General features: G+C 44.0%; 1 protein-coding gene across 1 annotated transcript; it reads right to left on the reverse strand.

Moving 5' to 3' along the window:
* Positions 1 to 25,095, reverse strand: LOC107722076 (protein patched homolog 1). Its single transcript, XM_016530300.1, has 22 exons — positions 24,661 to 25,095; positions 22,943 to 23,135; positions 14,899 to 15,088; positions 14,732 to 14,801; positions 14,468 to 14,559; positions 12,200 to 12,395; positions 11,982 to 12,103; positions 11,179 to 11,326; positions 10,164 to 10,295; positions 9,898 to 10,053; positions 9,724 to 9,816; positions 9,481 to 9,606; positions 8,671 to 8,789; positions 7,833 to 8,572; positions 6,799 to 6,941; positions 6,521 to 6,701; positions 6,148 to 6,428; positions 4,937 to 5,074; positions 4,698 to 4,840; positions 834 to 1,224; positions 231 to 736; positions 1 to 98 (listed from the first exon to the last, which is right to left on the reverse strand). Exons 1-21 carry the CDS (start codon positions 24,811 to 24,813, stop codon positions 242 to 244), a joined length of 4,302 nt encoding a protein of 1,433 aa, XP_016385786.1. The 5' UTR covers positions 24,814 to 25,095; the 3' UTR covers positions 1 to 98; positions 231 to 241.
* Positions 25,096 to 25,346: the final 251 nt, after the last annotated feature.

Genomic DNA, 25,346 nt, shown 5'->3' on the forward strand with positions numbered 1-25,346 from the left:
GGTTGGGAACTTCCCAAAACAGCCAGAGATTCCAGACAAAGGGATGTGGGGGCTGGTAGCAGTCTAGCAATCTTTGGCTGCTTGGATCCATGCACCACCTGTAACACATGCAAAAGATAGAACATCGTTATGATACAGACAGCTGTCTGCATTTTAATAACAATCTAAACTACGTAATTCTCTAGTATTGGGATTTGAAATTTGAAAGCTATGAGAACATCAGTCTTTACCTAGTGCCTGGTTAGCTTGATGCTGGTTTTTCTCTTGATTCCAGATCTTGAAGTTCCAAAGAGTCCCTCTTATAATGTGTAGCCTTCCCATACGTTTGAGAAGTCCTCTTAGAGTCGTCAAAAGAGTCTGACTCGTTATCCTCAAACCCCTTGTGCACGTAACCCTGGTACGACCCCGGCAAACTGGGGTGCACTGCCACTGTCACAGAGGCTGTTGCTGTAACCATGGTGATTGCATTGTTCGGGCGCTGCAATGCCCCAGGGCTGTGGGCTGGGGCTGTAGTCCTGTTTTGCTGCTGCCCTCTCCCTGGTTGTGGCCCTGGGCCACACTGAGTAGTCCTGCGAGGACAGTGGGTCCTGTCGCTAGGTAAATGTTGTCGCCTCTGTCCTTGGTACTCGTGCTTGTTGTCCCACCGTGTGATCTGCGAACTGACTGAGTTGACTGCATTCTGCTTGGACTCACTGTTCTGTCCTTTAGAGCCGTTTTCGTTAAAAGGTTTCACCACCTTGGAAGCAAGAACAAGCACAAACACATTACAAAAGTGCTCAAGCGCTACATCGCAAACATTTTGATTCAGAATTTTTTCTGTCAGGTCGACTCACTGTGAGCTTTGGGAAGCTGGGGTTCTTGCTGGCTTCAAGCAGGATATGAGAGGTTGGTGGTTGAGCTGGAGACGTGATGTATGCGCTCCTGTCACAGTACTTGTACTCCTCCTCACCGATGCCAGAGGTGGTTGTGGTTTCAGAATAGTATTCGGAATCAGAGGTCTCGGAGAACGCCTGACGTGGTCCCTTGGGGATGTACCCATCGTAATACCCGTGGGTGTTCATAGGAGGAGGCATGGGCTCAGGAAAGGGACTTTGCAAATGATTGCCATTGTTAGCGGGTACGACCTCAGCTGGGGGGCCCATGAGGGAAAGCAGTACCGGAAGAAGCACCAAACCATTAAGGATCCCCAACAATGTCAGTATGGCCAAAACTGCAAAGAAGTATCTGCAGGCAAGAAAACAAATGAAGAGAATGTTAAAGTTAAAGCAGCCACCAAACATCCACAGCATGTTCAAACAAGATATGAGACAATAGGGTCATCATCTGACAGGAAGGTGATATCCAAGAGTTCCTGTAGGATGTTGCATCCCCTCTTATCCATCATTTCTTTTCCTACATTTCCTCTCTCCTGGTGACCTAACAAAGCTGGAGAAAAATTCCTGGGTTCCATCTTCGTAGCGAGTACTAGCTCTCTCTCCCTCTGGGAGCCCTCATCTATCACCACTGCCACTTCCTGAGGAGATGTGTTTACATTAGTGAACAGATTCTACGCGTCAGAAACACTCACCCCTCTCCATTGCTTTTCTCCCTCTGCTTTCTTCCCTCCCTCTGTCCTAAAAGCTGCCACTGCTGTTAATGTAATTTTCTCCTCAGAAACTTAATACCCCCTCTTATTGAGATCCTATTTCACCCTGGCCAGGGCACACCACCTTTATGTTTACGCTGAGCAGGCCAGGCCAGACCTTTGCTTTGTACCTTTTTCTTCCTCCTACTCTCTCCCTCCTCCTGGCCCTCAACAGCCATACTGGCTCAAGAGCTAATCACGAAACACTAGTTTGGAGAGATCTGCTGAAAGGTATTTCTTTCATATGCAATAAACTCTTATTTGCAAAACTGTAAAACTGACCCTAGAATCCATCAACACTTTCTAAGGTCAACAAGTATTCCGTGTGCAAAAGAGATTTGTTCTGACAAAAATCTCTCTCTGAATCCAGTCTGATTAAGACTAATACTAAGACCAGCTATTTTCTCAGTGGAGGTGACTAAAGCAGGAACCTCAATACAGTGCTGAAGACTAGCAGGAAAAACACCGCCCTCCACCTCCAGAGCCAAGAACATGGAGGTCTGGTTGGCACAGGCACTAGCGGGTCTGGTGGAACAGTGTGAAGTGGTGCAGAGTTGCTTAAGGCTGGAAGCAGTGCCGAAAATGTATGTTTGAATGAAGGGGCCAAGGGAGAGGGTGGTGAATGAGGTTTCCCAGGCTTTAGCTCATGGGTGAGAGCTAGCAGTAAAGGCTAGAGATATAAGGCTTAGAAGAGCTGTAGCAGTTTTGCCCTGTATACTGGCTTGCGTGTTAACATGCAGTGCTCACTAATAGGCTGCAGGGCTGTGAGGGTGTCTGTGCCTCTGTGCTTCAGCTCAGAGCATTGAGGGAGGGCTCTGATTCACCACAAGAAAGACAGTGCATGAGAAAATTAGAGAGCACTCCAGTTTAATGGTTAAACTCACTAAAAAGAGACAATTCAGCTGTGGTTCAGACTTCTGGAGGTAAGAAAAAAAGGAACAGAATCTGGAAAAAAAAGTCTGTAATGTTCTTTTAACCTCCCACCCTCTGACCATTTTTGCTTCTGTCACATCTACAAGAACCTTAGGTTTAAGAAAGAAAAAAAGAGGGGAAAAAGTTCATCTTTGTCATATCTGCTTGGAGCATTCCAGACGTACAGTGGAAACTGCTGTCCATTGACCCGTCTCCTCCAATGAGGCCATGTGTTTACTTTGGCTCTCTGAGAACCGTCAAACAAATGAATAAAAAAACCCTGTTAAAAAGATTACAGGTCTGATGGTCATCGCACCACTGAACCTCCATTTTGGATCTATTTTGGTTTTGTCTCTATCGCAGCTCCCTGAGGAACCAAGACCTATACTGTATCATAGAACCTCTGGTTTTAAAAGACTATAATTATCTATTTTCAGTCATTATGCACAGTCAGGGAGAGGTAATATTAAATTGACCTCTAAAACCCAAATTTCCAAGGTGGCCCGTCGGGGTCTGTGTGTAAAATGCAGCACTACCGGAGACTCTGGTCAGAATTATATGCTACATTTAGACCAGAGCCTGAGCTATGTTATGGGTTTCTCAGACGGAGACAAGCAAGCCTGCTTTCATTCCCTCCACTCCCACTTCTCTCATGTCTGTTTCATTAACATAGATGAATCAGACAGCTTAAGTGTGAACTGTTTTCTTTTTCAGTCATCTCTCTCTACGGCAATGGTTAGAAACATTTAGAAGAATCACATAATTTGAGTGATTCTTTGATAGGAGTTCAAGAAAGGCACAATCATCCTTTTTAGCACAGTTTGTAATGTTCAGTGAAAACATGAAGGTTGTTTAAGAATGCGAACCCCCCCCCCAAAAAGACAAAGCAGCCAACCATCTCTGGCTGCACTTACGTCCACCTTTTGTTAGTTAAAAGCACTCATTCTGTCTGACGGTCCTGTATACATGAAAAGATTGGAAAAAGGGCACATGTTTATTTTACTAAGTCAACATTCCGAAAGTGGAGCGTGATTTATTTAAGGAGTAAAAAAAAAAAAGAAAAAGAAAAAGAAAAAAAGGGGGGGAAAAAGACTAAACCATCCATGGGCCCCGCCTGGGTTAGACCTCCAGAGTAGACCTAGTGTTAGGAATTCTGTTGTTTATATAAACTGTAATCTTTTCCATTCCAAGTCAGGGGTTGGAAAGGGTGGCTCGTTCTAAGAGGGGCCGCTGAGCTTGTTCTCCTGTTTATTCAGTGTCCCACAGCTAGGAGATGTTTACAGCAATGTATTTATGCTACTCCCCAGCTAGAGGGCCAGACCTCTCTCTCTTTTTCTCTACTTCTAAACAGGACCTCCCACCGTGAATGCCCCAGTGCTGGCACACCGCTTGCACCAAATGGTTTGCTCCAATCCCCAACCCCCAATCTTTCCTCCGGGCTTTACCACTGTCCTAAGGCAATCTGCTATAACAACCCCCTGCAGTTTCCTGGAGATCCAAACCACACTGCTCTTCTTCATTTCCAAATTATTCTTTGGTGCAAAAAGTGGGTGCTTGAAAAATTATCAAGAGGCATATTTTTAATTTTCAACATGCAGCTATGTTGTACTGGAACCTCTAACTAAGCCATTTTTTTATGTCATGGGTCTGAGGCGTATCTCAAGGTTGTGGTTTGCTTTCAGCAGAGCCTAGATCCAGTTGAAAAAAAAATGCTTTTTGACATTTTTTCTTTCTGTGAAGCAGGCATTAAACCAGGCAGAAAAGCTGCCCAAATGCAGTGGCTAGAGGAAGTTCACAACCAAATGATTGGACAGTTGACATCCTCCCCGCAATCAGGGTGGGAAAAACTATGAGCAAGTGTGTACATGTTGAGTCACCTCGCAGTGGGTTGTATATTTACATGTTTACAAGCAGCTGCTGCACTCCCTTGATGTTTCCTCCATTTGTTGTGCATTCAAGCGGCTCAAGGATGTTTGTAAGACTGCTGTGGTGGTCTAAGGGGAGTTGACTGACAACACCAGGTGATGGGGAGGCAAACATTACCACCTGTACCCTACAGCCACATGTACAACTGTCTCCCTGCCTAAGGCCCACCACCATTTTGAAAGTCAGCATATGGGCTGACTTCAGAGACCTGCCTGGAGAAGTGTCAATCACTCACCTCATGATGAAGTCAAACTCCGAGCCGGCAAGCATGAGCACTCCCAGCAGAGTAGAGATGGCGCCGTCAATCACAGGAGCGAACATATGCTCCATAGCCATGGCTGAACGAGTGTTCCTGTCCCCAATGGCAGTCAGGAAACCCTACAATGTAGAAAATAAGAGAGAATGAAACTGGTCTATTTGATTTTATCGGCAGAAATACAAATACTGATGAATTACTGTGCAAGATGTTCTTACCAGTGCAATGTGCACGGTAAACTCCACCCCAATACCAACGGAGGCTATAAGGATGACGACAGGAATGGCGCTCAGTTTGATACCAATTAGGCCCATGATGCCAAAAAGTTCCACTGTCATCATGGCCAAAATAAAAACCTGTCGAGTAGAAGACAAAAATTTGCATGTTAGCAGTTACATCACAATGAACTATGTATATGAAAATAGCACTACATGAATCACAATGCAAAAATGGGCCTCACTGGACCAATATCCTCTACATTTCACTGTCATCTGCCCGAGTATAATATTACATAATGACAATATCCTGACCCCTCCCCATGTTTTGTCAATTTCAGGGCTAGGGAAATGAGTGACAATATGATAAAAGAGCATAAGGACCATTCTGCTCTCACTTTCGTGGTGCAGTGTAGTCCCTCAGAGCTTTCCTACTCAGGAGAAACAGTTTTTCTATAAATTAAATAGGGCTCTTGGTTAAGTCTTTGCCCTGAAAACCTTTGATGTTGGCAGGGGTTCCAATTTGGTCATGCTTAAATTGGAGCTGGTAAAACCCATTTTACTGCGGCCACATATAGGCTGTGAAACTGAAGAGGACAGAGCTCTAATTCTAAGCAAGTGCAGTAAACTTTACTTTATCATTTAAATAAATGCCATAGGCTTTTACACACAAATTAGTCTGACATATTACTAAACCAGAAATACATGTCAACTAAGGCCAATGGCCACTTCTAGTTCCTTGCTTCTTCATGTTGAGCTGCGGACCCCACCAGCCTGTGTGAAACACCTCCTAGCCCATGAACTAACTCACCCACCCACTACACCCACTACACCCAGTCCCTGATGGATGGGTTTAGCAGGCCAAGGTCGTGACTGGGCAGATCTGTCCTGTCCCCAAATTTCTGGACAAAGGCAGTTGGAGGTAAAAGCCTTCAGGAGAGCTTTGCATTTCTTCTTTAGAAAGTCTTGCTGCACCCATTTGAATGACAAAAGAGATGAGGGGGTATGTGTGTGACTGTGTGTATATATGTGTGTATGCAAGCAGCACCCTCTAGACAACCCGCCAAGGCCCTCCCCAGAAAACTGCCCTGGTGGCAAAGTTATTGAGCTGTGTTGAGGGGATCAGGGGGAGCAAGAGAAATAAGAGAATAGGGGAAGGGGCTAGAAAAAATGGGAGTTAGAAATGGATTAGGGTGAGAGGAAGGCAGACTTACAATGACGCCTGCAGTCCAGGGGTTGAGCAGGAGGATGGCGCACACCAGGAAGGTGCAGGCAAGGACTACGCTGATGGACAGCAAGAACCAGTGGCGCAGGCCAATGTACTGTTCCCAGAACAGAAAGGGGTAGCCGTTGGGATAGTTCTGGATTCCCTGACGCATAAATTCTTCGCAAACTGTGCGCACACTCTCAATGGCTTCAATGAAGTCTGAGGCTTGTCTGAGGCCATTTAGGTAGAAAGGAAACTGAGCGAACTCTAGAGGCTCTGCCGCAGGGACTGAAAGAGAGAAGAGGTAATGCTTTTGAAACATGCATCCATAAATATGACTTTGACCACCTTTCTAATATCATTGTCTTTGGTTTACTTACTGCGAAGGTTCTCCCCGGTGGTGTCGTACTTATCATGGATCCACTCCCGAGGATGTGGGTAAAAGTTGGCTTGGGAGGCAGCGTAGCCTAATGGATCATTACTGACCCATACTGTCAGGTAGATGTAAAAAACCTCTGGTGGAATGAGACCATCCTCGTCCACCAGGCGACGGGAAGTGAGCTTTACAAGAAACAAAATGTGTAAACGTAAGTTTTGGGATAGATGCAAAGTTTTGGATGGGTATTTAAACTGAATGCTCCAATAGTTGACCACATACCTGGCTGTAGTTAAAAGGTTCTTTTTTAGAGCCAGTTTGTATGAGGAGCTTGTAGGCCAGCGCTCCATCCTCTGTGCCATTGCGATAGCTGTCATAGGTGATTCTGCCAGCTTCCCAATCAGCATCAAATGTAGCCTGCAGACCTACATGGAGCATGGATGGGTACAATTAGACCTACTGTGAGAAAGCTGTTCAAACCTTCCTACTTTTCTTTTCACAATTCAGTAAGCTATGACAGAGGATTGTTAAAATCGCTCCTCCCTTAGAGAGGGGGTAAAAACTTGGGTCAGATTTAATGCCAATCCACACACACAAACAGGCGTATAAACCAAAAGTCCCCCTCCCCTTGCTGGGTTCTCCATCTTTCTGCCTGGTGCTGAATAAATGTGTGTGGGCTGAATAAACTAACCAGAGAAAGCCTTTCGTGCTCTCCAAATTACCAAGTCTGGCAACAGCTGAAAAACAGTTTCCACAACCATTCTGTAATTACAGAGATCTCCTCACAAGAAAAGGAAATAGCATAGGGGAGAAAGAGAGAGTCTTTCAACTACCTCCAGTTTCCACAGCCTTTCATAGTAAATAGCTTCTTTTCAGTTCGCTGGGTTTTAGTTATTGTGGATTCACCGCACAGTTAAGCTCTCAATACAAACTAATGTGAGCAGAGAGGTCACAAACAGTCTGAGATAACCCCTGACCCTCCTGTAATCTTCTCTATGCCCAGGTGGGTGAAACACAAAAGCAGATGACAGAAGTGAACTTTCACTGAACTCCTTTGTTTTACCTTGAGAGATAAGAGCATTTCCCACACAATGAATGAGCGCAAGTAAAAATGATAGTTTGTGGCATTTTTCACCATTGTTATGTTTCATATTTACTGATATTTTGTAGATACTTAGATATCCTTATCTATAAACAACACAATGGTGCAAGACAAGGTATAGGCTGATTTTTCAGACATAGTGTTAGGCATTGTGAAAATAGTCGTAGTAGTAAAAGCCGTAGCCTTAGCAAGCACTGCTAAAAAAATAACATACCTTTGAGCCAGTCCTGGAAGTAGTGCAGCCACATTCTGGGAAGTTTGTGATTGCTATCCTTTACTACATATTTTACAGAGTTGAAGGCATTGTGAAGTTGAAGAAGCTGTCTCTGAGATCGTGCATAGTCAAAGCCATCCATGGTAACCAGGTACATGTTATAGAAGGAGAAGTATTTAAACTGGGCAGTGATAAAGTCATACTCCTTTGTGTCTCTGGGGACAATATCAGTCAAGTAGAGTCCATCATGAACCATTGTGGTACCATAGAGGCTGAGGCTCAGAAGAGCCACAAAAACGACGACCACCACAGTCTTAGTTTCAGGCTTTAACAACAGAGGGGCATACTTTTCCCGTGCAAAGTTTGACAGATTCCAGCGAAAGAAGGGCAAAGGCACACACTCGCGGCCCTCTTTGGGCTCCTCCACCTGGGCTAGAAGGTCTCGGGTGGAGCTGGAGGTGGTGAACAGCTGGGAGCCATAAGGGTCAGCGGTCGGAGTGGGTGTGGATAGGACCATGGATGGAGGACTGGTGGAGATCTGGGAAGTGGGTGGCAGAATGGTGACAATATGCTGACCAGCTGCATCACACTGGGTGAATGCCTGCACAGTGGTGGTGATGTGGGTGCTGGTGGTTATAGTGGAGCCAGTGTAGGTGGGGGTGGCCGGAGCGTGCTGGTTGTTGTCGTTAGAGTCTGAGAACTCCTGAGGCTGGATCTGGATCACCCGAGATGAACAGGGGCTGGAAGAAAAGAAATATATAAATCCACATTTTGAGAACCAAAGGCTTTGGCATAATAAATGGGCTGATATTAAGTAAGGGCAGCGCATCTTAGTTACCTGTAGAAACAGCACAGGATGTCCAGTCTTTTGTCCTCCCGCCTGTGCAGGTCCAAGCTCAGAATGGCAGGGAAGATCAGCAGAACCATGGCAAAGTTAAAGACAACCACAATAGCCGCCTGAAATAAAGAGTAAGAGAGAAAGTGAGACTTCAGGATAAAGGCCAAGTCTTTTCGTTCATGAGTTCTACGCTGCCACCCGACTCCACAGCTGCTGTCTGAACTTGAGAAAAAACACTCTGCATTCAGGATTCCTCGCTGTTTTAGTGCCTCGGATTGAATCCCAGAAAGTAAAATATGCACCCTAAATCAACCAGCAACCCCTCCCCCATCACTCCACATTTAGTCAACAATCCAAGGAAAGGGGACTCCCAAGGTCACAGCGAGTCTGAGCAGAACGCCCACCCCCCACCAACTCCACCAGCCTCAGACAGACATTATATTCTGTATCATTACAGTGCAGACCACCCAGGGTTAGCCTGGGGAGATCAGAGAAGCACAATCTGATGGCTGGGTGATATACTGATATATTCACTCATCTCATTTCTGTCTCTCTCGGTATCCACTCCCCACCTGAAAACCAGGCTGTGACTTTAGTTGGATGAGGGGGTTTGACCATAAAATAAAGAGAATGCAAGAAAGAGCAACAACAAAGGCCATCCTCACTTTGAATTAACTTTGACTGCTCGTTTTTTAAAGCCAACTTTCACTGCCCTTTTCAGATAGTCAACGCCCCTGCCAGTCTTTCTCAGTGGGCATCACAGGGTGCAGTGGTTGATGACATGTACTCACACAAAATACAAACTCCTACCTGAAGTGAGAAGGCCCGGAGAGCAGGAATAGGCACTAGGGCAGCCATGAAAAAAGCAATCATGTTATTGATGGAGGTGAGAGCCACACTGGTACCAGTTCTTCTTAGGCAGTCGCCTGTCCTCTCCTATGGAGAGATACGGCAAATAATGAGCTGTGATCTTCAAAAACAACGACAGAAAGCCTAAGCAACATTTTCATCCCCTAAAAGTCACGATCCAAAGCATATTTATGAGATACATGCCTTGAACGGGATGTTGGATCTGGTCTCAGTGAAGGAATGAGCCAGCAAAAACATGTCATCAACTCCAATGCCTAGGGCCAGGAATGGCAGCACCTGTGGAGGAACGCACAGCTCTGAGTTACAGCCAAGCCCTGAGGCTGAGTGTGAATTTAAGACGTTTAGGTGTGTATTTACCTGTGTGGTGGCGGCATTGAAGGACAGCCCCAGCAGCGAGCACAGACCAAGTCCTGCAGCCACAGACAGAGCAACTAGAAGCACTCCGGCCAGCCCTACAGCACCCTGAGACTTAGCACAGTCCCAGCGCAGCATGGTCACGCATGCATATGCCAGCTGTGCATAGAGAGAGACACATGTAAGGGAATAGCTCCACACATATGGAGACACGCTCATCATATTTCCATTAGCCTTAACTAGAGTTGGCACAGTAATGGATGTCTTACCATGAGCAGATAACCACCTGCCACCCTGATTACGCTGACGTCAGAGAAGGACTTCATGATGTCATTAAGAGTAGTGGTAGAGAAGGCATAAACGTTGGAGGAAGAGTTCTGAGGAATGCTCCCATGGACAATCTAGACATAAAAATCAGTTTTAAACATCAATCCAGAGAATGCAACTACAAGATTTTCAGTATTTGGATTGGAAAGAGCATATATCCATGGGTCAAATCAAAGAGGCTTGTGACTAGCTGCAATTTAATAAATTTCAGCATGAGCAAAGTTGCTTTACCTAACATTGTGTGTTTTGAATGAACTTGTGCACTCATTGCGGAGCAGAACAAATCTTGAATTACTTTTTCTGACAAGCCACAAAACATTCATTCTTCTGTGGGCCGTACCCTCATCCACCTCGTATTTTACCCTAATAACACACAAACAAGATAGCACGAGACCCTATGAAGCTTGACAAGCAAGAAATAATGAGCACAGATGCCAGAGGGCAGAGGTCAGATGGATCAGATGAGATCACATGGTCTCTCAGGCTACTCCATCAGCACTATGAATGGCCAACAACCTTAAGGGGAAAGGAATACCTCTGCACTTTGTTTTTACAGTGCCCTATCCCCCCAACCTCCCCTGACTCCACTTCCCTCGCTCTTGCTCTCTTTTTGAGGCAGCAGACATTACTGGAGGCTCTTCTCACTCTGTAGTTCCCTCTCTCTCTCTCTTTCAGTGAGCATGCTGGGTGTCAGTTATCACAAAAACAGCTTGTTCCTATAACTGGGAGTCTGTCAGAGGCCTCCTAGGAGGACTCCGTTTACTAGGCAGCTGAGGATTGATGGAATTCAGGCAGACGTTGCCATCCTCTGGTCTAAGGAAAACAACCCTCTTGCACCACTTGTGACCTTCTGTGCTCTTTTTACCTTTCCACCCCAGCTGGGCACCCTCCGCAGTCACTGAAACCATTCAGACCTCACAAAGTGATGTGTGGGTGTGTTATGAAACAGCAAATTACCTCAACGAATTTCCTCTGCCAGGACTCCAAGATGGCAGTGGCCTTGTCCTCGTTCCAGTTGATGTCATGGATCTCATAGTCGTCTTTAAAGTGCTCATAGAGCTGTTTGGGACTCATGAGGAGGAACATGGTCTGAAGAGCCTCCGCACTATACAGGAAAATACAGAGGGCTGAGTGAGATCTGAACGTACAAGCATGCGTGTGCAGATACCATTGTGTTGCAAAGTGATAATAAGGAGACATTAATAGGGAGACACCTTATAATAAAGACTGGAATGATGCGCGTGGTCCCTCTCGGGCTTCTATAAATCACTCTTAACACTTCCACTGAGATTAGAACAATGCACAAATACTGGGCAAAAGGCCAATATACCGCTCTCTGCAGAAACTTTTATTTATTGCAGATTAAACTCTGCATTGAAAATACACAAATACTTGTGCTCTTGCTTTTAGTTTACCTACAGTTTGTTTACTTTGTATGATATGTTCTTTTTTTCTGTTCAGTGTGTTTTCATTTTCCTCCACTCTGCATTTCAGATCTGCCCATAGGTTATGTGGCTGTCCATCATGTTTAATTGGTCTTTCCTATACTGGGGTCAGAGGTGGAAACTGATCCCTCTTCATGTAAAGAATTCCTTGGATGTGTGAGGTTATTAGGAGTCAGAAAGATTCCTCCCTCTCTCCATCTCTGTCTCTTTTGGGTTTTCTCTCTTACTTTCTCTCTTGTCAGGGCCTCCTAAGAGAGGCCCACCCACATACCCCCTCCTCTTGTCTCTCCTTCTTTCTTCCCCCCTCTTTCTCACCTCTGCAAGGCATTCTGGGAGTCCTTTACTCTTTCACCCAGGATCAACTCCTCCTGCCAGTGCATGAACTTCTTGGAGAAACCATGGCAACCGCCCTGAAGTTCAGCAGCAATGTCGGGGACCTAAGTAAAACACAGACCACACAATTAATACAAACGTATAAATTCTACAGACTCATATTAATAAGACATTGACATTTGCATTACAAAACTACTCACCTGCCATGGGTCCTTATTAGGGGCACTGTGAGGGCAATCTGTGTCATTGGGATCCAAGCATGGGCGGTTCATATAGGCGTGGCCCACCTGAGCCTTATCTAGCATATCTCTGAAACCCTCTAGAGATGTAAACTGGCTCAACTCCTCCATTAGCTTGAGGGGGTCCAGATTCATCCACTGAATGTCAGGCATGCCCCTACGACAAGAGACACAATAAACAAAATTGAGACATTTCAGTTAAGTTAGCATACTAAATGTGTCAATTGTATGACTTTTTTTCAAACGATAGCACACTTTTTCCAAACAAACCCGTTTCCCCTTCCCTGCTGCTGCTTCTCCGAGCCTGCCGGCACCAGTCCCTCCCTGGTGGTGGCGGACTACAGATGCCGCATAAAGTAGCGTTTATTATCCTGTTACACGGAGGGGCATAATGTGCCGGCGGTCTACAGGCTGCTCTCTTAACTTTGTGCATCGAGTCATAACGATTACCTCTGCCTCTAAAACATCTTGATAAGGATGAAAGCGGGCAGTGGGAATGCTCAGAAGGGCTGTGCCGACTGTCTTGAATGCTGCTTTGAGCCCAGTGTTCTCAACCCCTTAGCCTGCAGGTTTTAATCTATCTTCTCTCACTCAGTGGGCATTGAGAAAGTGGACTGTTGTTTATTGATGTGCCAAACACTAATTCTCTCGGTGTAGTGGAGTTACAGTTGGATTCTTTTTAACGTTCTGATTTACAAGGGAAGGGTGATTCTGGGAACACTGACAACCTCTAACTTGTAACATTATTTCATTATTATGGCATTGAAAATTATTATATATCACAAGGAAAAAACATTCCAAATCAACACCTATGTAGCTAAAAAAATCCCAAGTAAAAATGCCATAGAACCCAGAGTGATACTCCCTGACTGAAAGAGGGGCCTTTCACCGTGATGAGTATTTGTGGGTAAAGAAGAATAAAAGTGATTAGTGTCCTAACTCCAGGCCCAATCTTACTCTAATAACTCATGAAGAGTAGCTTCAAATAAAGCTGGTCCTCTCCCATTCCCACATACCAAGCGCCTTTGCTCCTGCTTGCAAAGAGAGTCTCCTTTATCTCCTATTTTTTGCTTGAGTGAACCGGCCTGGGCCCTTTTGTTTTTCCATAGATTGCTGCTCTTTGTTCCCTCAAGTTTTTTCTCCCTCACTCACTCTCTCCCTCCCTTTCTCTCGCTCGCTTTTTTCCCTTTAGATGAAAAAAAAAACAGCTGAACTGAAGCGGAAGCCTGAGAGGACATTAGCCTCAGTGGCTAACGCAGGCCCTCTTCATACATGTCCAAATAGAGAAAACAGGGCAATTAGTAACAAAATTTTTAAAGGCCACTCATGCTTCACAGAAAACCTGGGTATTAGTCAACCTAGGCTGAAGAAAGAGAAAAAAGTCTATGAGAATTGATAGAATCAGTCTCAGCCAATTGAAACCAATTTTTGTCCTGCATGGCATAGAATACAATATGGCTTTCGATAAAGAGATGTTTTGGGTGGAAGTGTAAACTACAATGTCCAACATCCACAGTTAATTTTTCCTACTTTTTCCTCCCTCTTTCTCTCTCTGGGCCCACAACTTGAATAATGCCCATTTTATTTGTTGGACAACTTACAGCTCCAAGCCTGGGCGATTACCATGAGAATGCACAGTGTTACCCAGTGCTGACAAAGCCGGGCCCCCTCCAGGGCCCCCTCACTGATGGATACTCACTCGTAAACTGAAAGAATGCTTACCATTGTCTGGACCCAAAGGCCCCCCCCACCCTTCCCTCCTACCCACCCAGTAGCAGTCATCTCTCTCCCTCCCTCTCTCTCTCTGTCCCCTTTCCGCAAGAGCTTCTCCAGGCTGGGGGATTGGGTGGTGGGACAGGGGTGCAGGATTAGAGATTGTCCTGTAAAGCCCCTCACCACACTGTTGACAGCTCAAGCCACACTGACGACGGAACCAGGCTTCAGCTTATCAACAGACTAAATAGAGCTTTTGCTAGGGGCTTGATGTCAGAGTTTGTCGCAGCCAGCGCCGTTTTGGTTGAAGGTAAAGGCCAATTGTTATAGGAGCGTGTGTTATATCAAGGAGGGGGGTCAAAAGTTTCAGAGCTATAGTTCAGGCACAGTCCCTTGTTTCATGGTTAATTCTGGTCTCTTGAGTTTAGATATATTTATAAAAGTCCAGTGAAGCTATATGCGACTTCATCAGAGATAGGTGGTTATATATTAAATAAGAATAAGCAGAATGCTTACGGTAAATAGGCAGAGCCTCCCTGCAACTTAGAGCCTTCCCAAAAGCAGTCCAAAGGAGTCACGATCATACAAGGGAAAAGCTTGTCAATCATCTGCAAAGAAATAGAGTATAATCTTCAGTAAGGCATATTTCATGGCACAGAACAAAAAATAGCCAAGTTAAGTTGAATAAACACTATAATAGCTGTCTAAAGCACTTGGCAAACAGTAATAAGAAAATTATTATGAAGCAAGCCAAAAATTGCATAATAAAAACATGCTTACCCTCTCAATCATGACATTTTCTATAATTGGGACTCCAGATTTGAAGCAAATTTTATTAAGATCCCAAGATCTGAGGATAGAAATTGTACAACCACATATTAGAAGACTGGCCCTCATGTTTGTAAGTGTTTGAAATTCCCTGTAATCCTGCTGGGGGTTGTACTCACTTTCCATAAAGAGACACTTGAACTTTGCTGGCTGACAGAGCAGCCTCCAGGTGGAGCAGCAAAGCCTCCTGGGTAAGAATATTGTTTCCTTCTTGTTTGGGTGTCTGTATGAGCATCTGTGAGGTGAACACTGACTCCTCTCCCTGCTTCTCTTTTGTGTAGTGTAGCTCCTTGCTCACCCGACTGCCAGCTGACACAGAGAGACAACACGGTTTGTTATTTTCAAATGTTCAGAAAGGAGACACCTTTATATGTTAGAGACACAACAAGTCAGAGGAACAATATGGTTTTGTGTTAATGGTCACACTGCAAAAAAAAAATCATGATCCTTACTGAGAGGTTAATGTCATAATTAAAATCAAATTAAACACACTACAGTTCTCATTCCCCCTGTGTATATTCCAACTAGCCCCAGAAACAGATGTGTGGATCACATTTGTGTCTTTAGCCCACTGAAGAGTAAAAATATTCATGACATGGGCCACACTTTCACACAAGGCTAACAAACAGGCTTTTGCACAAAATGCTCCATAAACTCTCCAGTATGGCTGACTTAAAACTGACAGAAACTCTTTCCCGGCCTAATCTTGCCACCACCAGTTTAATGAATGGCTAACTCCACACTGCTTAGCACAGACTGTGGTTCCTGATAGTAAGGTCGCTCAAGACTTTGGGTCTTGATCTACAGGTCACCATGCCTGATCCAAGATGTAAGCAGTAAATGGAAGGAGACAGCAAGGCAGAAGAGCAGAGGCAGAAATGCTGTTCATGTGGTATGTTGAGTCGGGATGAAAAGCATCAAAGAGTGCAGAGGAAACTCCATAGTCCAGCCCTCTAATTAACGGAGGCGGTGGTGAAAAGAGAATGCGGGGTATCTGCGGCCATGCAAAATGCACATGAAACGCACCGGCCCAGATCAGAGCCTGCCCGTCTGCCCCTCCACGTCCCAATACATGATGACAAGCCTGCAGTGGCTGGCTGAGCCCACCGAGCCACTTTTTCTCCCCGGCACATCTCGCTGCCTGCCTCAGTTAATTGAGAGAGGGAGTGGGAGAGAAAGAGACAGAGAAACAGAAAGAGAGAAATACAGAGAGAGAGAGGGGTACTGTTCATGTCAGGGGTAGCCCACAGCTTTGTAAGTGGCTTAGAGATCCTTTAAGAACAATCCTTTAACACACATGAAAGGTTTTGTTTAATGAAAGAAAAAGCTGAGCAGAAACAAAAAAAATTGCACCTCAAATATGAATGCCATGTGACTTGCCCTGAAGCTTACAACTTGATGCATGCAAACATTCAACCTCCTGGTTCCATTCATGCAGCTCTGACATGCAGGTTACGTAAACACATTACTTAAAAAATGTGGCGGGCTGAATCTGAAGGCCGTTTCCATTTGCAAAATGCAAACACGTATTTGTGTCGATCTACAGACAGCATGTTCATATTTAATGCATTCAGGCATCTGCAGGAATTGAGCTCCAATCCTTGGGCCTGTAATTACAGGCGCTCCTGAAGTAAATTATAGCTATTTGTGTCTGGTTCCTCCCATCTGGACCACCCAGCTAGAGGCCCGAGTGGGCCCCGCTGCTCAGTCACCACTCCACTCAGCCACCCTCCAGATGGGAGCTTTGCTCTGTTCTCTCGGCTCGCTGCTGCCGTACACTTAAAGAGACAGGCACGCAAATACTTTCACAGCCAGAAACGCACCACAGAAGGGGGGAAAAGGAACTGTGATGCACAAGAGTGATCTGGGATGTACATTTGAGATTCAAACAGCTAGAACTCTCAAACACAGAGGCCTAGAGGGATTTTCAAAACACTAATCTTTGCTTTGAGTTGCTGGGACTGGAACAGGGTAGAGGAGTTTGTGATTATAAAAGCTTTTATGTTTAAAAAACTCAAAATGAGGGCAGCCTAAAGGTGTTGTGTGATATCGATCCAGCAATACTGCCATACAGAGCTTACTCTCTCCCAAGCACAGACCCTTCTTCCTTTGTTGTCCTTCATTTTTCACAGCCTTGGGGGTGACATCACCATCACGGGCCAATTATCCATGAGGAGGGTCTGACCAATGTTCCCCAACATAGCTGGAAAGAAAACCAGCCTCAGTGTCTCACAGATTAGATGGTTCTGAAACTGTAAATACTCTGTCGCACATAAAATGGTAAAAGCTGAAGCTAATCTACAGTCTGCCCTAACTGGCTAGAACACAGTGGTAGCAAGCTTCAGCAAGCCTGTCTCAAGGTCCCACCCAGGAGCAGACCAGCAAAATGAGCTGGTGTGAGGGGGCTCCCTCCCAGTGGGCAGTATGGAAAGTGACATGTAATTAACTATGAAGAAGAAGCCCCCTGCTTCCCAGTGTCACCCAGCCAGTGGACCCTGTCAGCTCCAATCTCGCTCATGTCCACCCTGGCTTGGCCTGTCCAATGCTCCGCAACACATTGCCCACAACTTCCTGCTCACACTGACCTGAAATATAGTTACGATTACCATGTTGATGCATGAAGTGGAGCAAGAAAAGTCTGAATGAGAAAGATGAAGAAGAAAAAAATGCATAATAAAGATACAATATACTAAGAACTAATTACAACAAGGATCATGCTAAATTAACCTAATTTAAAGATTATGGAAAAATATGCCTTTACTGGAATTTTGGATTTGCATGTGGCGCTGCAGCAAGGTCTGAAACCCAGTGCTTTCTCCATTAGGACAGGCCACCTTCAAAGTGTTGTGGGCCAGATTAGAGGGATTAAGAGGCTTCTAAAAGGACTCACGCTGTTCTGGAGGAAGTCCCACAAGGAAGAGTGCTGAAAGAGACATTTTTACCTGTTTTCACCACCCAAGTAAACCCAAGAGCTCAGATACACAGTCGGGTGCCACTCTCCCATACGCGCTTTCACTCTCTTTTTCTGTTTCCCCTTTTCTCCCACACACATTAGTATATGAAGCCACGAAGAACAAAACAAGCTGGTCCAGCTCTTTTGCCTTGGGTCCGTCAAGACCCCATAATGTCCATTCCAAGTTCTTTGTTAGATTTTTTCTTCTTCTTCTTTCCAGACACATTATGTAGACAAGAAGGATAGATTTGGCTCAAGTGCAAATCTTTTTAAACATTTCAGCTTCACTGCAACTCTCAATCACAAGTAGTCTCAATGGCTTGACCATGACTGAGAGAACCACCCCATCTCACACGACTACAGTGGCAGATGGAGACTGCTCCACCTCTGCCTCTATGAGCGCTAACTCAAGGCCACCAAGAGACTCAATGCAGGTCTTTGTCACCCTCATTTTCAGTCACTTTCAGTTGTTTTCCAACAAACAGGAAAAAAATAAAGAGAGAAACTCACTACAAAAGCAACTGGATTTGGATTTTTCCCAGCGGATAAAACAATGCGAGAGGGAGGAAGGGCTATCTTATCTTTGTGTGTGAAATGCATACACACACATGCATGTCCTCCTGTACATCTTTCTGAGGCAACTGTCGGCCTGGTTGAAAAAACTTAACATACATATCATTCATTGTAACCCTCCAGATGGCAGGTAAAAAATTATTAAAAACAAATTAAGATGGTTTAAACTATGCTTGAGCTAGCACCTATTCAGACCTGATACTTCTGTCAGCATTGACATAAATTTCCACCGGTTCTGGCATTTAGGTCCTGGCCATTTCCATATGTATAGCCTTCCCTGTACTAATTATGCTAATCAGCCCTAGTGTTGGCTGCTGTGAAAAATAACCACATTAGGCACTCCACTGGCTGCTAATGCAGCTTAATGTGTGGTTGAAACACACATTCATCCCATGGTGAAAGGCAAAATTTTTCCACGTTGCTGGTTTCATTCAAGCTGGAAATGAATTTATTGAGCCCAGAAACCATTTCTTTTCCACCACGTACCAAGAAAATGTTTTTTTACCCTAACCAAAAGGACAAACTGTTGAGAAGGACAAAAAGGAGACTTTTTTCCCCAAAAAAGTGACCAGTTTCTGTTTTGTTTTTTTTAAGCTTGGATCAAAGAAAATGACCCTCATTGGACTGAATGTAAGAAATACTGTCTGAATCGGGCAGCAAGAGGGGCAGCTTCTTGGGGGTCTGGTCTCCTCCTGCCTCCGCTGGCGTTGTTCTAGTAACATTAGCTTAAGAATATAAACAGAAAGGTGTACCCTAGCACTTCTGCCATGGAGTTAGACCTCTATTTGCCTCTCTGATCGTGCCACCAACGTCAATGGGACGCGTTTACAACCTAGATATAAAACATGTTCTGTTGCTGCACTGACAACCTCTGGAACTGCATTATGCTCTTAACCAAAAAAAAAGTGCAATGCCAAACAAACTGATTATGTAGAGAAAATGAAAACCCAGAGTAAGTGAAGCCTTAATTGGTAATGCTCTGATTTGGGTTAGAAAGTTGCTAAACTTTGAGAAGGGATGCATTCAGTTCATATGGCCGTTCTTGTGTAATGGGGGCTGGAAGGCCGGCCTGTGTGGGGTGGGGGTGGAAACGGGGGTGTTGAAGCAAACATTTTCAACTGACCCAGGTTGACTCTGGCCTTGTTTGTACTTTCTACTGGTGAGGTCTAAGTCTCAGCAGTTAGGGTTTATTTATGTAGCTGGGGTACTGAGGCTTGCCATTCACCTCCAATAATGCTTCATAGAGCTTGCTTTCTCTCGAATCCGGCACCAGGACTGGAAGACTGTGTATTTTCTAATGAATTATTGCATTCACCTTGCATTTCATTTTTGTTTGTATAACTGCTCCTAACACTGAAAGGTCCACATGTGTCTGTGTAAATCCTGGACTTGTGCTGGTTCCCTCAGTCTACATGCATGTGGACAAGGTCATTCATGCAATGTCTATATGTTCTTTATTCCACTCTTCTGCTGCCTGGTGGCTTCATACAACTCAAGTGGGTCTGCTACCCAGATATCCCTGCACACATTTGAGTAATGTTTGTACATCTTGTCTGTGTGTACACGTCTGTCAGGCACACCAAAATCGTGTCAAAACGGATGAGAAAAATTAAGTTACGACTGTATATGAGTACATAAACATGTCCGTCTGTTTGAAAAAGTTTGCCGTTTGTTTAGCCCGGCACACATTTTTGCAATGACCGTTAAATGCCAACAATCCTTTTGGGAGGCCAGCATTACTCAAGCATATAATCACATATCAAAGTCTGCTTTTTGCCCCACACAGATAGGCAACTCATCACTGACAAATCTTTCCTCATCCTTCACTCTAAAAAAGCTCAATCAAATATTAAAATCCACATAATTAAAACAAGATGTGGTACTGCTCGGTTTGGTGTCAGAAACCAGATGAAATAACTTGAGCTCCTTTGAAAACACAACTTTCTCAATCTTTTCTCCCCGTCTCTTAATTCTCCAAACAAATTCCCCTCTGCAATTCGACACTGCACATAAGGAGCAAACATGAAATCCAGAGTAATTTAAGGGTGTAGATGCTAGAATGTTTCTTCGCTCACCAGCCCCCAAACCGTCATCCTAAATTTAATTTTATCACCTCTTTCTCCTGTCTCACAATGCAAACTAAAATCACACTTTCCCAAGAATTAACCCATGACTTAAAGAGGTAGTTCAGCCAAAAATGAACATTTTGTCATCATTTACTTACCCTTGTGCTGTTTTAAACCCGCTGTATGACATTCTTAAGTGCAACACAAAATAAGATATTTTGAAGAATGTGTCAACTGTGTCTATACAATGAAATTCAGTGGGGTCTAAAACAACATTGGAGCCCACTGACTTTCATTGTATGGACAAAAAACAACAAAATTTCCATCAAAATTCAGAAGAAAGAAAGTCATGCAGGTTTGGAATGACAAGGATGACTAATTGACAATTTTCAATTTTTGGGTGAACTAGCACTTAAGTCTTCAACTATACTTTTTAAACAGCAAATCATCACACTATAGAAAATCTAAAAATCTAGAATTTCAAACAACAAACCATAACTTGCACATAACATAACATACAACTTGCACATTCTGATATAAACATACTGATGAATTTTAGGTTAGGTTGGATAAATATCTCTACATTCTGACTTCTTTGATGGCTCCTACTGTTTATAAAAGGTATTTGTTGCACAACACACAATACACACAGTTTTCCTAACAGTTTGCCTAAACCCTATTACTAAACTGTTGGTTCGTTTTTATAAGGCATCTAAACACAAGGTCGCTGCTTTTCGCACATCATTTGATGGAAGGCGGAAGCAATTATGGGTGGCCCGGGTGGTCCCTGAGGACATGGACACTTGGTGGCCTGGGTGACATTTGGGTGGGGGCTAGAGCAGAGGTGAAGAAGGGATAGTCACCGCCTCAGGGGTAATGAGGAGGCATATGCTCCAAAACGCACAGCTGGGCAAGTGTGAGATCCACAGGCCCTGACTGTTTTGCTATTCTTTACAGCTCCCCCACACACAACAGATTTGAATTTTTGTGACAAATAGGTTGCAACATTTAAAATGTAGCCTAACTGGTCTGTCCTTAAAAATCATTGAAATGGAGAAATGCTTATGCCACATTCATTTTGTAATAAAATGTTTTGACTTGCCAAGTCATTGGAAAGCCCTCTTGATATATGCAAATATTTAGTAATCGCTAACAGCACCAGGGACCTTTTTAAATTCAATTCCCAATCACAAGACCCATTATAAAACTCTTTTGTTTGTCCCTGTGACTTTTTATGTGTATGTGTGCAGAAGTGAATGTGTGTGCCTGTGTGTGAGAACTAACCTCTCCTTGTTACCATACCACTTACTCCCCATTCAGCCCAGAGCAGCTTTGTCAATGGGCTATTGGGGGAAACAACGCAGGCAGAAACTTTAGAAACACAGGCACTGCCTCTTAAAGGCACAGCGTTCCTTTTCAGCACTTTGGCGTTTCACTCCAGGAGCCCCATGCTTTATGCCTGCTTTACATTAAAACACAAATTTCACTGACAACATCTGACAACTCCCTTTGCTTAACTCCAGCTAACGTTCCCACCAGAGAGCATTTGTTCACATATCACTTTCTTTAGAGCTCTGAATATTTCACAAGTAATAATAAACTTGTTTCAATATCATAGACAAAAAAATGCTTTTACGCTATTCAGAATGCGTATTTTTTGACTATGATATTGTGGAAAAGCATATAGGAGTATGTCTAAAAGATCCCACCATTTTTTTTCTGAAACAAACCAATGCTAAGGCTACCATGAACAGCATGTTTTATTTTCAAGTACAAAACTACAAAAGCACAAAATAACGATGCCTAATATGCTTGTGCATGAGCGTGTGCACGTTGTGTGAGTGTGAAACAGGTGGGTAAACTTCAGCTGTATTCACTTTTTTTGGTAAAGGAGGGTGTCTTTATTGTTGAATGGAATCCAAGAATAGTGAAGGACCACACAGCGAGCACGAGGGGGAGGGTCAGCACCTCAAAGATGGCTAACGATTCACACACAGCCCATCTGTGCAGGGGATCAGCAGTGTGGCGAAAGCCTAGGGGACTTAGAAGAAATTTGGCAGTGTGAAAACCAAATAAAGCTGCCTGAAAATGCACAGATAAGTGAGGTGCACGGAAAGGACGTCAAACGGGAAAGGGAGAAAAAGAAAAACATCAAGCGCAGCGCCCACCGTAAACAATATAGGCTGATGGGGAGAGAACAAGAGAAGGCTTGCATGCTCTAGGAAAAAGAATGCTACGTGTGCGTGACAGGAGATATGAAATTCCAGAGGCCACGGTCTATGTCCGCTCAAAGATCCTGAGACTTCATATCAGAAGCCCACACAAGGTCTGGGTCTATATCACCCAACAACTGCACCATAATCACATTTTCAATCAGTTAAGCTAGCTAAGCTTAGTAAAGCTAAGCAAAGGCAGTTCTAAAATTGAGTTGCAATAAAAAGGACCATGACTATTCTGACCCTATGCAAAGTTACGTCACAACATACAGCTCACAAATAACTTGTTACTTCAGATCAGCCACAGAAATAAACCCACACAGCGCATAAGCAAAACATGAAAGCTTGGACTCACCTTCCACCCATAGTTTCTCAATGTCCGTTTCAATGGCAGCGACCCGCAAACCAACAGACAGGGCTCCGAACACAAGAAGTCCAATGAAAAGGACTTTTCCACAGTGTCGCTGGATGTGACAGCCCAGAGAAAAGAGAAAAGCCTGGAACCTCGCCCGAATCCACAGTGGTGCTTTCTGTCCCACGGCTTTCCCCTGAGACACAAGAGAGGAACACTTATTCACATGTACAGTGATGCTATTTCAGATCAGTTGTAACACACGGTACCCTGCCAGGATAGTGAACTGTCCTGACAACACATGAATCAACATTTACAAGTCAGGTTATTTTCATTTTTGTGTAAGACATTTCTAAACGTGACACTGTCTGCTTGTTGTAAAGTAGAGAATGTTAAAACAAAAACTCAGCAAACCAAATTAAAATAATATGTGAATTATTTTAAGATTCCGTTCAAACACCACTGTGACCATTTCAAAACTGTTTCCTTATTAACCCACCCTAACCTGTAGTAAATGCTAAAATACCACCAATTTTGTGTGTTGTTGTGTATTATATAACGTAGTAACTTGGCATGAGTTAGAGAACTTCATATGCCTGTTAAAAAGTTTTTATTTTGTTATATCTTTTTCTCCATCCATTTAAATCAATTGTACTTCATTTTTTATTTTCTTTGTCTTAATTAAATTTAAAGGTCTAAAAAGATTTTTTTTTTTTTTTTTTCAAGTTTTGGGTTTAAACGGTTTAGAGTATTAAAGGACTTTCTCCAAACATCTCACAGGCCTGGATTCCCTTCTCATCTCTTTATTAAAGAAGATGGTTAATTCAAATTATAAAAGTTAACAATCTATCGTACAGCTTTATAAAAGCTCCTTATAAGCTTTAGCTCTAAAATGTAGAATGTTAAAACATATGGGATCATGTAACCTCAAATAAAAGCTGTCAAACATGTCTTGTTATAAACTATAACTGTTTCAAGATACTTGGTCCTTCTGTTATCACACAGCAGCATGTTACAAGGAAAGTGAATTTTTAAGCATTTCTGGCAGGCTACAATAGAAAAGCAAACACTTTTATAAGCAATTTGATCAAAAATGTAGATTCATGTAAAGCCAGGCTTTGCAACTACCTCACAAGTTTCCTGTAACTGGCAGTTCTAGCTGCAGTATAACTGGACATGTTTTGGTTTCACTCATGGGAGTTTTGACATAGCCAAGCGTTCATGCGCTTCACTGATGCTTTGTCAGATCAAACTTAATCAGTGAATTCCTCAGCAGGACGTGCGCATTGTCAAACAAACACGCTATATTGTATCTAGACCAACCAGATTGAACACTGAGGCAGCATTAGGGACGAATTAAACGTGAAAAAGACTCAAAACGCGCGGACAGAAGAGCTAAATGAATGAAGACTCCGCTTTCATTCATAGAAGTCGCTGTCCGCGCTTCTACTTTCATATTTAGCGTCGTTTACGCTCCATCTAAACCAAATTCCACCAAACTAGGTTTTGAGATGTATGTGTAGCCTGTTGATCAGTTCCTTCTCACTAGCTTCAAAAGGAGAGTAAATACCCTCCAACACTTCTCAAACTAGGCTAAAGAAAGTCGTTAACAGTTCCCTGGCTCCCTGAAATACACACGTTACCCCCAACACGAAGAACAACAACGTAGTGTGTGTGTGTGTGTGTGTGTGTAAATATTCCAGCGGAAAAGCGTTTGTCACCTTAGAAATCTGTTTTAACGCAAAAGCGGCGTGGCAGTAACTGGGTCTCCGGAGGAGATCTGAGTTCACAGGCGGCGGAGAGCGTGTGTAACTTGGGGGTAAATCTCCATTAACACCACCGGCCGGTCCCGGGTCTCTGGGATCCGAGGCCATAGTCCAAACGGGAGGCAGAAGAAGCGCTGAAGAAAGTTAAAGGCAAACGCGGCGCGTTAGGCAGAGGCGATAATAATAATAATCCAAGATTCGCGACATGCGCATCCACCGGGTTCAACTTTAAGAAATATTCTCTAGTCTTTTCTTGAGCCAAAGTCTTCCAACTCCATCCCAACATTATGTGCTCGAATCCGTATAGATCCTTCGGTCTTCATTCGTCCAGCTATAGCGCGTAACTCGTTTTAAAGCAGAAGAAAGTGGCGAGCGGATTCCGCCAGTCTACCTCTGATCCTGTTGCAGTAACATTTGGAGAGGTAGCCCCTTTGCAAACCCTGAAAAGGGTGGTTTGATGGAAAAGTGCTCTGGTTCTCATTGGCCGAGGAAGAGGCAAATTACTTTGCAAACATCTCCTATTATTAGCTGCTAAGCAACAGCTCACCAAAGTGGAGAGAGAGTGAGACCACCCAGGCAGGCAGCCCCTCACATCAGCGCCGGGAGGGGGAAGTGCTAGAGGAGCTCTTTCACTGCACTGC

This window comes from Sinocyclocheilus rhinocerous, unplaced genomic scaffold (genome assembly GCF_001515625.1).
Source record: "Sinocyclocheilus rhinocerous isolate Xijiao unplaced genomic scaffold, SAMN03320098_v1.1 scaffold484, whole genome shotgun sequence".
Lineage (NCBI taxonomy): Eukaryota > Metazoa > Chordata > Actinopteri > Cypriniformes > Cyprinidae > Sinocyclocheilus > Sinocyclocheilus rhinocerous.

Excerpts from the sequence above, each read along its gene's own strand:
- LOC107722076 (XM_016530300.1), bottom strand. The coding sequence starts at position 24,813 with ATGGCCTCGGATCCCAGAGACCCGGGACCGGCCGGTGGTGTTAATGGA. Across the intron at positions 10,054-10,163 it reads CAGGTGGTTATCTGCTCATG|CTGGCATATGCATGCGTGAC; the intron begins GTAAGACATCCA and ends CTCTATGCACAG. Across the intron at positions 6,702-6,798 it reads AACCTTTTAACTACAGCCAG|CTCACTTCCCGTCGCCTGGT; the intron begins GTATGTGGTCAA and ends TTTCTTGTAAAG.